At 36.9% G+C, this 17,796-nt stretch overlaps 1 protein-coding gene across 8 annotated transcripts in view; it reads right to left on the reverse strand.

Moving 5' to 3' along the window:
• The window catches only part of ZDHHC14 (zDHHC palmitoyltransferase 14), a 113,221-nt gene that overhangs the window by 15,203 nt on the left and 80,222 nt on the right, over positions 1–17,796 (reverse strand). For 7 of the 8 annotated variants that reach the window (XM_072331475.1, XM_072331474.1, XM_072331472.1 and 4 more), the window contains 2 exons: positions 7,504–7,641; positions 3,640–3,688 (listed from right to left, as the gene is read on the reverse strand). In XM_072331475.1, coding sequence (XP_072187576.1) covers positions 3,640–3,688; positions 7,504–7,641 — 187 coding nt within the window. The remainder of the gene's footprint in view (positions 1–3,639; positions 3,689–7,503; positions 7,642–17,796) is intronic. The other variant, XM_072331477.1, reaches the window with a different exon arrangement.

Raw genomic sequence — 17,796 nt, forward strand, 5'->3', positions numbered from 1 at the left:
AAAATCATTACCTCATACCACGTTACTTTAGGTATCTCATGTTAATATAGGTGTCTCTTCTCCTCTCTTCATCTTTGTTACAAATTCCCTTCAGCTACTGAAAGACCACGATAAGAACCTCTCTTCTGCAGCATAAAGAACTCCAAATCTCCCATCCTTAGGCTAAGCTTGGATATGGGTATGCTTAAGTTCACAGACCTGTATAGTATTAGCACCAAGCTATTCATGTTAAGGAAGAAGTCTTATTAACCCACAAACGATTGTGCTGCTATTATACAGAAGCTGAGGAAATACTAAGTGACTGTTCGGAGGAAACACCAGTCTAAATAAATGAGAATTGCAAAATATGGCAGAAAAGCTCTTGAAGAAGAAAGAGCAGCAAAGCTTGGTTTGATGCAGGCAAAAGTCACTCTGTCAGCAACTGCCAAGAACAGGCAGAGCATCCAGACAGCAGGTTGGCAGAATGGGTTGTAGCACACACAGACTCGCACCCAAGGCACACACATATGTGAATCTGCGGGCACTTTCTCACATGTGTATTGTAGGGAGCAGCATAAGTACGCATTCACAAGAGTACCCAAGCCTTCAGAGGGGTAAGTGCAAGTAGGGAACCCCTCAGCCTTAGGACTAGAAAGTACTGCTGAAACTTCAATGTGTTTCATTACAGAAAGGTATTTAAATGCTTATATGTGTTTATTAACATTTCTTAAATGTTAGATGTTGGTGTTTACGCTTTCTATTACTGGTACTGATCCTGAATACAGTTCATTGATTGCTGGCTAATTAAAGTCATTAATGAATCGATAAACTGCTCCAACCTTGATTTAGTTAAAACTGCATGCACTAAGTGTTTTTTCAGTGCAAGAGTAACCTTTATGTTTTCAATTTCTCCCAGCAGGAGAAGTGTAGACAAGAAGCATAGAATTACTTTGCTAAGTTTAGTATAAACCTTAAAATACAGGCTACACTATTAGACTAACTTCTAATCATATGTATCTTACTTCTTTTCTTTATTTGATTTCAAGCTACTGGAGGTTGGTCTCCAGGAAAGTAAACCAGCACCCAGTGTCACACAGTTACCAAAGTTTATATAATTCCTCTAACTCTAAAAGAGTCACCATCTCAGCAATAAGATAGCAATGTTGCTTCTAAAATTTATACACTCAAGAAAAAAAATGTAACGTTCTGTAGGCAGCTTCCTGCCTATAGTTTTTTAATTTATATTTGGTTTCATTTACATACAATAGCCTCGAACACTAGAATGCTATTTTCTGCAACATCTCAACAGTAATTTTTTTTTAGGGAGCATAAATCAGAAGAAGAAAAGGCTTTGGATCTTAGAAAAGTAGAATAAACCAGGAAGACGACAACAATTGGAAAGGAACAGGATAAAAATAATCTGTATACTAACTTTATGCTAACCTTTAGAGAAGTCAGTTTCCAAGACAACAGTAACTCAAAATATTCCAGAACAAGGACACAGGCTTAAAAGATACAAACAACACCCTTATCATTGAACCTATCAATAGAAGAGAAAAATGACAGCTCTCCATTGCACAGAGTCACCGGCTTGAAAAAGCATGGATAGACATAAGGAATTGCAGTGAAATATTCTAACATCAGTTAACAGTAAGAATTTTGTATTGCAGGTCTGCCCTGACAAAATCAACCTAGAAAAACAGAAATTGTCAATATAACTTTAAAGTGCCTAAAAAAACAGCAAAGAACTTCATGACTCAATCTGCTTCCACAGTAGTCAAATTCCAAAGTGTATTGCTGAGCAGCATGTTCTAACAGCTGTTATCTCTTCAAACAATGCGGAGAGTCACACCAACACAAGGTAGATTATTAGTCTTGGTTGTGCAACAGCCATAGCCAAAGCAAGAAGAATATTTAAGAACGGATATAAAAGTAGACTGTTGTTAGCAGAGGGTTCAGAAGGTGTAAAACAAGCTGAAAACATTAGGCACAATCCATGTGAACATAACTTGGCTTTGAGAGGCCTGAAATATTAAGGATTGTACACAGATGATGAGCACTGCTGAGTGAATTCTACGGACCAACAGGAAGAACCACCAGGTCAGGAAAGGCCCGAAACAGAGGGAAGCTCTCTGCAACCTCATCAGATAACTGAGCACATATATTAGCACAATCAGGTATCTCATTTAGATTTTTTGGCAGGATAGACATAGCAGTGTTGTCTGTGCCTGAATGGACTGGCCTACACAAAGCAACACCCAACCACTCAGACAATTCTTTATTGTTATGAATTGCAATCAAGCTATCAAATTATCCAAATGTCACTATCAAACCAGGGTACTTCTGCGAGATACGTGACAGAACCCTTCAAATTGGCACTATTCTTACTACAATTTATGAATGAGAAGCCCACTGTTCCTGTACAGGCATTCTCAAATGTGTAGTCAATTACATTCCAATTTAAGGACAATTGAAAGCTGTTCTCAGTTTGAAAAAAATAAATAAATTGAAATAATCTTTTGTACGGAGTAATTGTAATAGTTTTGTTTGGAAACTACTGTTGTGCTGTTCAGAATAGTTCGTTTGTGGTTTTCTATCAAAATAAAATCTGAAGTGGCTTTGCTTAAAAAAAGAGTTTGCAGCACATTGGCTCTATGTGATTAACATACTCTACAGGCAACTGTATTTGCAGATTATGGATAATTTGACACTTGGAAAAACTACCAGGAAAAAGTAGTCTGCCTTTATGTACAGTTATGAATGACTGAGCACACAGGAAGGGAGTTTTTGCTTAGTAATCTATTGTCAAAAAAGAGTAAACTATATGATGCACAAGGGCCTGAAGAGGTTTCCTTGACACAAGTACAGGGAATAATTATGCACTTGTTTCCGGCAGTTATCATTCAAAATATATACGTAACAAGTGAGAAACTTAAGAGTCTATACGGAAATGCAAGAAAGAAATTAGGGAAGATTTGTCAGCTTCCCACTTTTCTGTTACATTAGCTGCTTTGAGGTGGAATCAGGAGGCATTTTCTACTCTCACTGAGCATACAGAAAACTTACTTGAAAAAGTGAAAAGAACTTGGAACATTTACAGAATAGCAGTCCCCCATGTATATATATGTATATTTTTATATATATAACTGAACTTGACATTTGAAAATACTCATCTAAAAAAGAACAAGTTGATGTAAGAATATTTCCAGGAACTGAACTCTTCGGGGACAGATTATGACTTCAGTTGTTTCACAATCTGTTTTTTTCTATCCTGACAAGAATTGGCCATTTCAAATCATTTCTATTGTGAGAAATTGTTCAATATTTTAGTTGAAACCGTAGCGTGGGAACAATGCAAGGTGTAATCATGAGTTACATCACAAATAAACAGAACGTATTTCTATCACACATGAAAACTGCAAACCTTCGTTAAGAGTGCTTCACAACTGCTTCACAAAATGAGAAACCAAACAAACCCAAATCGGCTAGTCCCTTTCCTACCTCCAGTACATGGTGAGAAATCCTGTTGTGCAGGAAGCGATGAAACGATTAGTTGACACAATCCCAAGTATGCATAACCAACAAAAACAAGAACACAGATACACATCTCAGATGTGACTGTGTGGCAAAGGTCTAAAATCTGTTTCACTGAAAGGATATCTTGCAGGACTGTCCTTCAGGGCATTGAGGAACCCTGCTTGTTGAGAACCTGTAGGAACAGAACCCAAATTACCAATTCAGTAAGAAAGTGGACTAAAGGCTGTTTTCACCATGTTGCACACAGTATTTGAAGAGCAATCAAACAATCGTAGGATAAAACTTTCTAATATGAATCTGAGATAATGTTACTCAGTAGCAACATCAGAAAAAAAACAACCTCAGGTTATATTACCAGGATAACATCTGCAGGATGTTTTCCCAGTAATACCAAATTAACACATGCGTACTTTCCCCCGAACAAAATTTCTGACTATCGCTGTTCTTTTCAGACCTAATACGTTTAAAAAAAAGGTAACATAACCTACTTCATCTTTTGAAATATGGTTTTCAAAAGTGACTTCTCAACTTGGAAAATTTACATCATAAACCCCAATTTTCACTTTATTCTGGAAACAAAGTTGTCCAGACTATAATCCTGTTCCTACTGCACCTGCATAGAAGGTTTTTCTAATAGAGGCTAATTGCCTCTGGGAAAATAAGAGAATATATACCAGCCAGAAAAAGCTCCAGAACTGAATGCACAAATGAACTACAGATGGAAAGGCTCTACTTTAGCTCTATAATCATTAGATATTCACCAAATAGGGCAATTTGGCAATTGGCTGATAAATATGAAACTAAATACACAAAAGTGAATTAGTCTCTAGAAAGTATCAGATAAGACACACACTTTTTGCATTTTACTGAGCAATTTAAATTATTTAAATGCATCAGATTGAAATTTTTCCTTTCAGATAAATTCATCTGAAGGTCTGTATGAAAACTGAAAATTCCTGGTTAATTCAGATGTCCTTAAAACAAATGAGAAATGTCACTGTGTGGATATTTATACACACACAGCAGTTTCACCAGACCTGTGAGGTCAATGTTACTGCTCACCATTAAAAAGGGAAAGTTACTTACCTTGCATCTCCAAAACTTTTGCAGACTCATAGCCCTAGCCTTAAGACACAAGGCTATTGGAGCATCCCCCTATGTTCTTATTGCTTTTAAGACCCTTAATGGCAATGGCAGCAGGTAGGTGTGATCTTTACTCCCTACAGCTGGTCACACTCTTCCAAGCAGTTCCCAATGTATCAGAAGGGAAAGATTACTTACTGCAACACACAGCTGAAATAATGGTAACTCAAACAGATGAAAAAATCTGTAGATAGACATTAGTGCTGAAAAGTTTGGGGAGGTGGAAGAAAGTCTTGCAGCATATATCTTTTAAGTATCTGACTGCCAAAGTCAGTTTATCATCTTTATTACTGTGTGCAAAGATTCTTAATGCTGGAAGGGAGAAATTTCAAAGGGATGCCTCAAAAGTAAGGCCACAAGAAAATAAGAAGTTCGCTGCATCTCATTTCTAATCATCCCTTAGGTTCACCAAAAATTAGAAAAACAGCAGCTTCTAAGATATGTTAAAAATGAATTTGTATAAAGAGATGTTAGAATAATATTGTTTCCTATGTAATCAACGAGGTCAGAGAAGGAACTTCCCTATTCCTACCAGGATGAACTATTAAATGCATACTGACATTCAAAAAAACATAAATGCCTCCACGTTGCTAACAATCACCTCAGTTCCTTCTTAAAACAATATTGTCAGCAGGCACTCAAAATAATACAGGCTATGTAAAATTAAGTGTTGCTGATGGGACAGTAATACTGCAAAGATGATCTCTGGAAGAGGCTAAGAACAGGATTTGATTAAAGCCAGAATGATTTTTCTCTGGAATCCAGGATTTTGCCAGGACATGTGGAAACATCTCCGAATGACCTCTGAAACACTGCAGAAAAAAGCAGCCCCAGGTCTCAAGACTTCATCCAGGCCGACTGAATGTGAGTTAACACACTCAGTGTGTTACCAAATCACTTTCTGCAAACTGCAGAGATTCAGATTAAGCAACTGAGCCTGCTGCCTAATGTTCTGCATCAGCTCGAGGGCTGTAACTGCTAAGCAGCACATGGTTGATTGGTAACTATTAGGACGACAAACAGGAGGGCTTCCAGAAGCATGGTAGGCAAGGAGTTGAGGGGCTACATTTGTGAAGAACTTTCTGGACACAGTAAAGACAATCTTAAGCAAATATGAAAGCTGAGCTTGAAGCTTAAATATAGTAAAACATCAAGGAGCTACTCACAGTTCATACCTACTGCCATTGCCTTTGAGGATCAGAGAATTAGGGAGGTTTTTTCTATCTCATCCAAGGCAGATAAAACTCCACAGTGAGAAAATGTTTTACAGCTGATTCACTTAGACAAGTCAGCATTTAAAATTTTATTGTACATTATCTGTAACACCTACACAAAGGCTGTAGTGTTTCTCAGCCACACGGAGGCACAAATAATTTCTCAGATCTTTGTCTAATTCACACAGAATTAGATGTGGACACTGTGAAGTTAAAATCTACTGGATAAATCCACTTGACACACAAATGTTGAAATACTAGCATAATACTGCTACTTCACATGCTGGAAACTGCAAAAAAGCTTTGCTGTCTATGCGAAATAAAGGTAGGTTCGTTTCAAAAGTAGCTGTGCATTGTCAGATCAATCACATCTTTAACTACTGAATTCTAATGGAGTAAGATGGCAGAAAACACACTGCTGCCTTCTGTGCATGAATATGCTCATATATGCCCGAATAAATTTTGAAGATTTGAATATTAGTAGAAAGTGTTTTCTTTCCAATAGTAACTCTTCCCTTTTAAACCAACAGGGACGTCTTTTCTCTGCTCTTTCACAACTGATATTAAAAATGCTTTGTCTGGCAATGAGAACAACTTGATCCAGACTCCCTGAAGTCAGTGCTCCTGGTTCTAATGCTACATCTCAGACAGCCACTCAGTACTTTTTACCACTCTTTAATGAATGAGGAACAAGAGCAGCAGTTTGTTTTTCAAACTTTCATCCCTGCACAGTGTAAGTAACTTAGGAAACTGAAAACAATCTGGCATGTTTTCCAGTAAAACATTCTCCAAATACCACCATTATCAAAATTAGCTTTATAAAAGAATTATAAATGACAATTATTACTTCTATCAGGCTTCCTTTGCAATAAAGAATATAAAGATATTTAAAAAATCACATTTCAAAATGACTGAAAAAGTACTGTCCAAAGCACTATCCTGTGTAATTAGCAAAACATTTTTAAGTTTCCTAATGAGAATGGATCTAAAACCCCTACAATATACAGAAATTCTTTGAAGATAACTCATAGCTTACCAGCGCAAATTGGATCATCACATAGGAGCTAACAATTTTTAATACACTCAGGAGAACAAAAAATAACAACCAAAAAAACCCACCCAAGTCTTGAAAATATCCGATCTTTAAACAATCTAGAATACAAATAAAATTCAAACTTATGAATATTCATGTTCCTATATCTCACTGATTTGCTACATTACAAAGTAGTCATTCGCAGAATGTCTATGCAAATGAAAGTAGCATGGTAAAAATAGGGTCAAGAAAGATGTAAAACAACAAAAAAAGTGTAAAATAGCTCCAATCTAAGAACAAAGGCTCTCTGGGAAAATGATGCTTTGTTATGTGTGCTGCTTTTTCAATAAACTGCCTACAAAATGATTAAAATCAAGAAAATTAACACTGTGTTAAGGAAAAATCAATGCTAAATCAATGACTACCATGACCGGGGTCTGCTGGAGACCAGAATGGGAGTTGCTGAGGGCTGTGAAGCTTCAGAGAAGAGGCAAATAAATAAATAAATAAACCCTGAATGATCAAAAGATTAAATTAAAAGTAAAAAAACTCAAGCAAATGGCTACATACGTAATCTGATTTCACCAGCATACTTACGAAGAATGACGTGGGTGATAACGAATGCAAATATAAAGACTGTCAGAAAGGACAGAGATAAAATAAACATATAAAAAAATCTGTAGTTTCTTTTCCCCACACAGTTGCCTACCCAGGGACAGTGGTGATCAAACCGTTCTGAAATGAGAGGCAGAAGAAAAAAAATGGAAAACAATTAATAAAATACTGTTTACTTGGAAAAAAAGCTCTCTGAACACTGCATTAAAACTCAAGATTTAACTGGCATTTGCTAAGTAACCCCAGAGAAACTCTTATTTAGGAGGGGAAAAGAACAGAAAAAGAAAAAGGAACTTTTAAATGAAACCTTACAGATTTTAAAGAAATTCAAGCATGGTTGAGGAGAGCCCCTGTTAACCTTGCAGCATTGTTTGGTAAATTACGCAGTCAGACCAATAAGCTTGTATTTATCCACTGCTAGATGGAGCAGTACCAACTTAATTCCACTTTTTCCAAAGCAAGATACTTTCTTCCAGTGACATTTCCACGCAGAGTTGGAGGTTTTGTATTTACATCTCTTGTGATCACATATCTGACTTTCACACCCAATATCATCTCATCCATTAGGCAAAATGAAATATTCACACTCTCATTTTCTTATATCACTTTACTCTATGTGTTTTCCATTCCAGACCACTTATTTCCCCACTTACAGTTGATAGTGCCACACAAAACCACTCAAAACAGTAAAACCCATTCACGCTAACCATTTTCCAGGCATAAAGATTCAAACAACCTTGTAAAATTTGCTTATACTTTACCTAAACCAACCCTACTCCCTTTATTTCCCTGAGAGATTAAAGTGTTAATGGGACAGGAAGAGTCCAGAGCAGTTCAATAAGGAGAGTCCCAAAGAACACTGAGGGAAAATCCCCATGCTGGAAAAAGGCAGTTGCATCAGTGAGCTCTGCAGCCCTGGCAGCAAGGGAGCGTCCTTGTCCTAAACCGCGGGTAATGAAAATGGAGCAACTGTCAGGAAACTAAATGGCCTTTTGGAACTGCAGAGATTATGCCACCATAACAACAGAATTTTCAATTTGCAATGAAATCCAAGTTCATAACACAAGGCAGATGCTCTCAGGCTGACTGACTCTCAGCCTCTGATTCTCATCCAAATCCTGTTTTGTTTTCTGCGCCTTTCATGCCTCCGCTGACGTACGATAACAAACTATTTGGAATTGCCCCGGAAAGTTAAGCTATAAATTTCAAGTCCTTAAGCTGTATGCTAAACAGGCACATCTGTTCAAACATACCAGTTTATTTTAACTATGGCTTTATGTTAAAGATCTACGTGAGAGGCTTTCCTTGAAGGATGTATTAAGGATTATCTCCATTAAGGGGAAGGAAAAAAAAAAAAAAACAACAAAAAAACATCATGCAAAACAGATTTCTGAGTTCACCAGACTTGGTTTTTCGGTCTTTTTTTTTTTTTTTTTTTCCCTTTTCTTTTTAATGCTTTTGCATGACAGCTGTTTGGACCACATGTTTCTGCCATAAATCTGTTTCAGATGGAGCTATTAAAGGTGAAGCTGTTGAATTTCTTAGGATATGACTTCAGGAACACTTTGATTTAGCAAGATTACTAAGTATACCAAGCATGAAATAGTTCCAGTATCTAAAAGAGTGGGCAATATTACCTTTATTCAGTGAAATACACTTGTATTCTCAGAACAAGTAGCTACTACACTTGAACAATGCTGATTTTCACGTTTGTGTTTGTGAATGAGTCCTTATGGTCTGAAAAATACTACTTCATTTTATGGGTAGCTAACATAACGCATGAGCAAATAATACCACAAAGAAAAATACAGCTATACAGACTTCTAAAAAGCATAACCCTAGGGTGGTTTTGTACCCCAATGCTTCAGAAATAAGAAGTATATATATAAAATCAAGACATGTCTTTGGAAAGTGAATTCCACGCAAATGCATTCATTATCTCCTACACTCACAAAGCAGGAATCAAATTCTACTGATACTAAGCTCAGCTTCCAGCTACTAAACACTATTTAGATCCATGTAGACACATATTTGGTAAATTCAGATAAATGCAGGCACGTAAATACAAATAAACACACATCTACAAACAGGCACACACAAATACATACAAATATCAGCCCATTCCCTAATAGAGACTGTTACTTGCCCCTTCTGTCTGTCCATTTCTGTATAAGCTGAAAGGATATGCTTCCTTGGGAAGTACCTTACCAACCGCTGTGAAGCCAAGTAACTACCCAGGATGTTAAAAAAGCAGAAACAGACCGAAAAGACTAGTTGAAAAAAAACCTGATACAGTGTTACATCTGAAGCAAATCTTTGAAAAAGCAAGATAAGTTTTATAGGGTTTATGTGAGTTACGAATAAACCGGGCCTCATTTTTCCCAGACAGTCATAAAACACAGAGAGATGTGACATTCATGCTGTAAGGTCACAAAACAGCATCTTAAATAACAAGAGATTAGAATACAGTCAGTTATAGAAAAAAGAGTCACGTACTAAGCTGAAACTCCTAGCACTGCTGACTAAAATATAAACTCTCTTCAGACTGTCAACAAGGGAAGCTAAAAGGTATGGAGTTTGACTATGAACGTAACCTACGTACTACGAGGTAACAGACCATCCTCCTGCTCTCAACTTTCAGCAAAATAAGGCAAGTACCTGCTTCAGTATGTGGGATGATGTTACTGCCATAACAGCCTATAATAGAGAACTACTGCTGAAAAAGATCAGTAACTTGGAATTTGGACAGTAACCGCTGAGGTTGACCAGTACTTCCATAAGGAAATCCTGAGCCAGCCTACTAGCTTAGCCATAATGGAAGAGGTGGGAAGATGCTGCCCTTCCAGACGTCTCATTCTGAATCCTTCTTTCCATGTCTAAATGTTGCTGAACCAGGTCAGCTGACTGAACTGGCAGAAAAAGCAGAAAGGAGTTACTTTACTGGTTGCTTATTGAGTAAAAATGGCTTACCAGCGGCTGAATGTTACTAAGGTATGTGTGAAAGGGCACAAAGGAAAGAACCATGCAAGTGGGGAAAAAAACAGAGAAAGCTCAGATGCTTTATAAGCAGGGAGCTGTTGGCATGACTCAGCTGTCTCATTAAAACTCGCTCTTAATAAATGCAGCATGGGTGACATGGAACACACAAGTTATATCCTACTTTAGACACTTCTCTCACTTCCTTTCCCTACCACATTTCGGTCTCATAACTTGCTTAAGAAGCAATAACTGCTGGATATCACAGACAAAAACAAAAATGAAGACATTTCCAATTTAAAAATCAATTGTCTGCTTGGGCTGCACAGATGCAGAGTGTTTGCTTTAGAAGCCACCTGAAAGCATGATACTTGCTGCTCAGAAGCTAAGAGCCAAACCTTCACTTTTCTGCAACACAGCACGTAGTCTCCTTAAACATTTAGCTACTTCTTTCCAATCCCTGCACTCCAGGACACCACATACAAATCGACCCTAAAGCTTTTTCTTTGAAAGTTTCTCTTTCAAATCATTCAATAAAAGCTTTCTGGCTTAACAAGAACCAACAACAACCACTAAAAAAATTTACAGGCCAACCTGGTCCTTCAGCTCTCAGCTTGTGTGTTCTGTGTGTGCTGTGATTTCAGAAATGCGTATTAAGTAGGTCACTCCAAAAGTAGTGCCTTCTATTTATTTCCATGGAAACTACTGCAGATACAAGAGCACAGTAATGCTAACTGATAGAGCAACTTCTCAGCTATTCTTTCACAGAGTCTCCACCATTGGCTATGCATTTTTGTCCGCGTGAACGAAAGCTTATGTGCTGCACTCATCAGCATGGCCATCAGAATGTGATTTGTCTTTTGCACCACCCACTGTCTTACTATGCTCACATCCACTGTCTGGTCTCCACCAACATCTAGGCAAGTGCTGATGAATGTCAGGCAAATGGCACTAAGTGGGTGCCATTTTTTCTGCATGGAGGAGTTCAGTTCAGCACCTTTGCTTCCCATGCACCTCTATGCAGGATACTGTCAGACTGCCCCTCTACTGCCACCTGTGGCATATGAACAACATATAATAGCATACTGAAGAAAGGTTCAACCTCTACTGCTGCACCACCTTTATCTGCCTCTGATGTTGTGGGCCAACAGAATAAAATAGGAAACATTACTTCTGGAACAGCCCTCATATTTATGAACTGCTTCCTTTAGCATTTGCTCAACTGAATCACTGCATACCAACACATATTTTCTAAAGCTTAACACGACAACAGATCTACAGGTTCAAAATCATCTAGGCCACAAGAATTACACATTCCAGTGAGCTCAAGTCAGAATTCTCTGATTCCCCCAACTCATTCAACTAAAAGCATTACATAGAAAAGACACAAAATCTAGGGCATTCACAGAATGTTTACTGTGCTTTTAAATATTTAACACATGAAAACACACAGACCAAGATGGTGAATATCCATCAGCCCACTGTTCAGTCATACACGTATTTCATCTCAAGTAACTGGAGCCAGCATTAATTGCATTAATTGAAATTATTTTTGATAGAAGCAGGACAAGATTGAACCACAGGTCCATTGTTCTGGATGCACACTGAGCAATTATGTGGAGATACTAACACATCTGCAGCATATATTTGCTGTGATGACAATTGAAGGTCTTTGTAGGACTATGATGCCATGATATGACCACATCTATTCAGACTTCTCGACTTGGTATTTTGTAAGATAAGACAAAAGGGTATTTTCAGAATTTGTTTTCTCTTGAAACGCAAGGAAAACAAAGTTAGTTTAAAAAAATCATGTAAATATATATATATGTATATACATTTTTTTTATTACAAAAAGTTTTTGTTTTGTTTTCCCCTAAGACAATGACTCAGTCCCACAGCCTGAACCATGTACGCATGGAAAAAGCAAATATAACCACAGCTTAAATCCTTTACAGTCAGTTCAGAATTTCTCACATTAACATAACTAATAATAATAATAAAAAATATTGCATCTGTTCTTCATAGCTTATTCATAAAATCATCCTTAGCTCAGATGTTTTGTTCCACTAACAAAGATGTTATCATTCCTAAGAAAATAATTAGTATTAAAAAAAAACTGGTAATAGCAATCAAGAACATGAATCTATTTGCATCACTTAACGTGCATAACATTTACCTGTGAGACAGTAATTCTGCTTACAATGTCTTTACTATTAATTTGAAATCAGAAGATAAATGTATGATTTAAAAAAAAAAAAACAACATATAATGACGAATAACAAAAGGCTTATTGCAAGTTGCAACTTACATTTATATGCATGCTGATGTTATTTTAGAACATCTGCTAGGGACAATGCACAATGGATCCCTTAAACCATCAAAACTCTAGTACATTTATACTCTGAACCCAAATCAAAGCACCCCCACACCCCCTAAGAAATCCAAATGGAACAGAATGAGCCTTCTGGCCTTAAGCTTACATTCAGGAAACATGTACTGAAGGTTTACATCAGACTGCACTCTAGACACTGAGCTAATCTTTACAAGATGATGCAAAGTGAAGCAGCAGTTTAAGGCTGTGAAAAAACAACCTCCATTAACAAAATAATATTGCGCATGCATACCTACACCAAACATTCAGACATGCATTTGCAAGGGATACATGACACATTCTACTCTCACAATCATATAGGTACTCTCATAGGAAGTTTAGCTACTTGGCGGCATTTTTAAGAAAATTAGTTGCAACATCAACTTTTCCCATGTCAGTCAACTCCAGCAGTGACAGACTAATGTTGTTCTCAAAAAGAAAATGAACATACTTAATTTTGTTACTAAAAGATTTATTAGGAGAACATTCAATCATTGCCCTAAGATAGCTCATAGTAATTAAACTTTATTGTTCCATAGCTCACTTCACTACTACCTCCAGTAATCAAAACTGACTAATGAACAACAAATCCCACTGACAGTATGCACAATAGTAGTGACATTTTCAAAGGCAACAGCAGCTGTTCAGAATGACTGTTCCCTGGTAGGCAGTAAAAGCATACAGGAAAAGGTATGTTATGCATACTGTACATGTATATATGCATAAAAAACATTAGGAACCACACAACTGCCAGACACACTCAAACATGAAGGAGGAAAGCACAAAACACCTTAACCACTATTCTTAATCATCTTTCAAAATGTAATCACACTAATTGCAAATATTGGGTCATTTATTTAGGTTTCTACTGACATTCCTTTGTATTTTCTCCTAGCAGTTTCTCTCTTTAATTTTACTCTGTTTTCTGAGACTTACATCATTTGTACACTTGGGTATTTTGATCACCTCTGTTCTTTCAACCATATGGAGATAAACACAAACTACAACCTTTCTCTGAAGTAAACTATAATACCATTACTTCTTTCAAGAGACTTGCCTTATTTCCCAGTGCTTTGGCCTAAGGAAAGGAAAATAAATAAATAAATAAATAAATAATCACCCAAACCAACCCACCTCTGATATACATACCACGCTTCGTGATATAGTAAAGTACATCTGGTATACAGATGTAATAATCAGTGAACAAATAATACTTATCATTTGGAAGTATTGCTGCATGCTCTGTCTCCCCTAAGGTACTCTGAAAAGGTAGCACAGCTTCTACAAAAAGATCCAAAGCCAATTCTCACATAGAATCAAGACTGGAAAAGATCTTTAAGATCATCTAGTCCACCTACCACCACCATTTCCCACTAAACCACATCCCTTGTATCACATCTAAATGTTCCTTGCGTATCTGCAGAGATGGTGACTCACATATGAAAACGAGAGAGAAAAAAAAAAGAAAAAGAAAAAAAGAAAAAAGCAGCTAGCCTTGAAGTTTCAAATGTTGAAAGTTAAAAAGTCACTTTCCAAGAGATCTAGTGCTAGGGTTTTATCAGTTCAATCACCCAGATGAAGATTTTTCATAGTAGCATCTCATAGCCTTTCTAAATCCAGACAACATAAGAAAAGAATTAGGCAAAGGTCAAGAAAGGACTTAAAGGCAAAAGGAGAGACAATAAGGTAACAAAAGAAGATTGGTACAGAATTGAACACAAGCAAAAAGAAGACCTGGCATTACATAAACATACCCTGGTTAGAAAGGACCTGGAAGTCATGGGCAAATGACTCTCAGACTCAGTATCAGTGTTATTAAAACCAAACAGACAACACCACTTCCCACTGTTTGTGAAGAAACTAGTTTTTTCCAGGCTGGAAGATAGTGGGGTCTGGAATGAGAACAGCAAAGAGCTGCTTCCAGACCTCACTGGTAATGCTCTTTTTCTCTTGTTTTTCATGTGTTAGATATTATTTGTGTTTCAGTCAATAATTCCCCAATGGAAGAAAACAGATTTACAACACTGGTGCTTAAAATGGGAAACTACTTTTCATAATACTGATTTTTTTTTAAAAAAAACCTGCTGTTTGGAATACTGCTGGGTACGTGACACACTGTATTTTCAAAACAATACATTAATGTAATGTGGACAGGATCAGACAAAAGATTACATCTATTGCCCAGGTAGAATGCTTAAAGGAATCAGCCTCTTAACCAGAATGGAATTGTCTATTTGCTTCTAATATAGCATTTTTTTCCAGGTTTGTTTTAAACAAAACCTACTTCTCTTGCTTATCCCAAATGCACTGTTTTGTCTTCCTTAGACACTCACTGATCCTAATCACCAAAACCACTGAAATATCCTCAAAGCCCTAGGCCAACCTGCATTATATCTGACTAGTTTTTAATCAAAGACTTCTTCATGTATTCAAGGAGTTTACTAACAGAACACACTCTTAGCTTCCCAATATTGGATTAAAAATGATAATGTAATTATCATTGATCATATTCAAATGTGGTCTTGATTCCTAAAGGACAAGCAGTTTTATTACGTTTTGATTTCAAGTAAAAAAAGCTTGATTTTGTTTCTCTGTGTCACCAAGGATCTTTCTGTTTTCCCACCCCCCTAAGATGCTCCCACTGTAATGGCTAGTCACTAAAAGAAACACAAGCTAATGAAAATTTAAAATCAGAATGCCCTTTTATCAACACTCTCAAAAAGCAACACACGTATTTTACAGTTGGATATAAAAGAATTAATACTCCATGCTAACTGTATAAAAGTCATAAGATAATGAACGATGCTCTAAAACAAGCAAAGTCTTCCAATTTTCTAGACTCACCAGTATCCTCATGTAACACCCAACCTATTCACATGGAAGAACAAGAACTGGAAAAACAAATCCCTGCCAACCTAATACAATCTTGACACTTGGCCTCATATCTAGGATCTACAGAATAGCAACCATTCCTGCAAGCAAGAAGAATCCTACCCCCTACCAAAACCAAAAGTACCTATAGTACTGATAAACATGGCCTCCTAAGATCCATCAAGAACTATGGAAAACAAAGTGTTAACCCCCCAGGGTTCAGGAACAACTACACTGAAAATCTCTGAGAGCGTGAGAACATTCTACAGGAAATATCACTGCATGCTTGCCCTCTTCTTCCCAGGGGATCCACTCTGGCCATGGCAGGAAACAGGCTGCTGCACCAACTGAAACATCTATACAGCTAAGCATGCCATTCTCATGCTCATCATGGATTTCTGGAAAACAAAACAAAACAAAAAACCAAAACAACACAAAAAACAAAAAGACCCAACAAGCTGCTTTCCTAGTAATCCTATCCTAAGCTATCTTCAAAAATGTGAGCTTCCAATCCTTTGAACTGAAAGAACCTAACAAGAAAAGCTATCTTTATCCTTCAATCACATACAAATTTACAACACATTTTTAAGAAGTAAAAAAGCCACATTCTCTTTGAGGAATAAAAACAGTGACCCTCATTTCCCAGCATGCTGCTTTTTTGTCTTCGTCTAAGCCAGTTACTTTACTTGATAGGCAAAACTGTGACACGTGAACACAAAGAAGACTTTAGACATTTAGTTCACCGGACTAAATTGACTTACTGCTGGCTAATCATTATTCACTGTTTTCTCTTAGTCATTTTATACTGTATTTAGGTAAATTGTCTGGAAATAGTCAACTGCCTCTTATTCATCTTTTATGATAGAAATATAAAATTATTCATCAAGAAAGTACAGATTCAGTGTTGAAATGACTGACGATATATTTTAAAAGTCAGTTCAGAATCAAGTTTGACCATTGGCATCATAGCATCAATAGTACAGCATCACATACTGCATTAAAAACCTGTTCTCAAAACTCAACAAAAACTAGCCCAGGCTGAGAATTTATGATTGCTGTGGTAATTCCTTTCAATTTGTTTACATTTTTAAGCTACATATGGTACATGGCCCTTGAGGGGCTGACTTCTAGCTGCCATTCACAAAGACAGTTAAAGAAAGCAAGACAGAAATAAATCCAAGATGTTTGTCTGTGGGAACCTTATTTCACAAAATATCTGAAGGCATTCTACAATAATGCAACAAACTGCATTTGTATGAAAATCTGGGTTCTTCTGGATAATATTATGAAAACATTGTAGAGCTAAAGGAGTTTGAAGTTGATACTATATATAGAATGCTAATTAGATAGCTTTGGAAACTCATGCTTTTGTTTAACTAAGCTACATAGCCATCTATGGAAATACCACGAAGTGAAAATCAGAAACAAGATCAAAAATTAACAGATATGCTTGGTATTAACCAAATGTAACGGGAAAACATGACTAAGTTTTACAAGTACTCAAATATTAAAAATACTACTGAAGATTCCTTACAAGATGAAAAGAATCAATGGAAAATACAAAATGAAAGCACTTCTCTATCACACTACATTCATCAGCCCAGTATCATAACACCTTCAGGCAAAAGTACTAAGTTGTTTCTTCTGCATAGTGAGTGCTGATTTCAAGAAAAACTCCATTCTTCTATCTCATAGTTTCTGTACTTAGTTTATTGTTATGCAGGAAAAGTACAAGGGTAAAAAACAATATGTTAACCTATTGGTAAGTAGGTCACAATCATGAGTTATTTAAACATCCTGTATGGGAAACTGTTGATCACAACCTGAATCTCTGATTAACCATCGGAGGCAAGTGATGAGTCAGCTGCAGGAGCACAGGTGGAGGTAATTCAGCTGTGCTCCCAGAAGGGCTGGAGCTTGGCTCCACCTCTCCTAGATCTCATTTTAGGGCTGACCAGATCTTTCCAGAGATCACTCCTGTGTGGGGTTTTACAGTGAGCCACAACATTGGTGAGCATTTATTATGAACTCTCTATTTACATAACCTCTGTTTA

Source organism: Excalfactoria chinensis, chromosome 3 (assembly GCF_039878825.1).
Source record: "Excalfactoria chinensis isolate bCotChi1 chromosome 3, bCotChi1.hap2, whole genome shotgun sequence".
In the NCBI taxonomy this organism is placed as follows: domain Eukaryota; kingdom Metazoa; phylum Chordata; class Aves; order Galliformes; family Phasianidae; genus Excalfactoria; species Excalfactoria chinensis.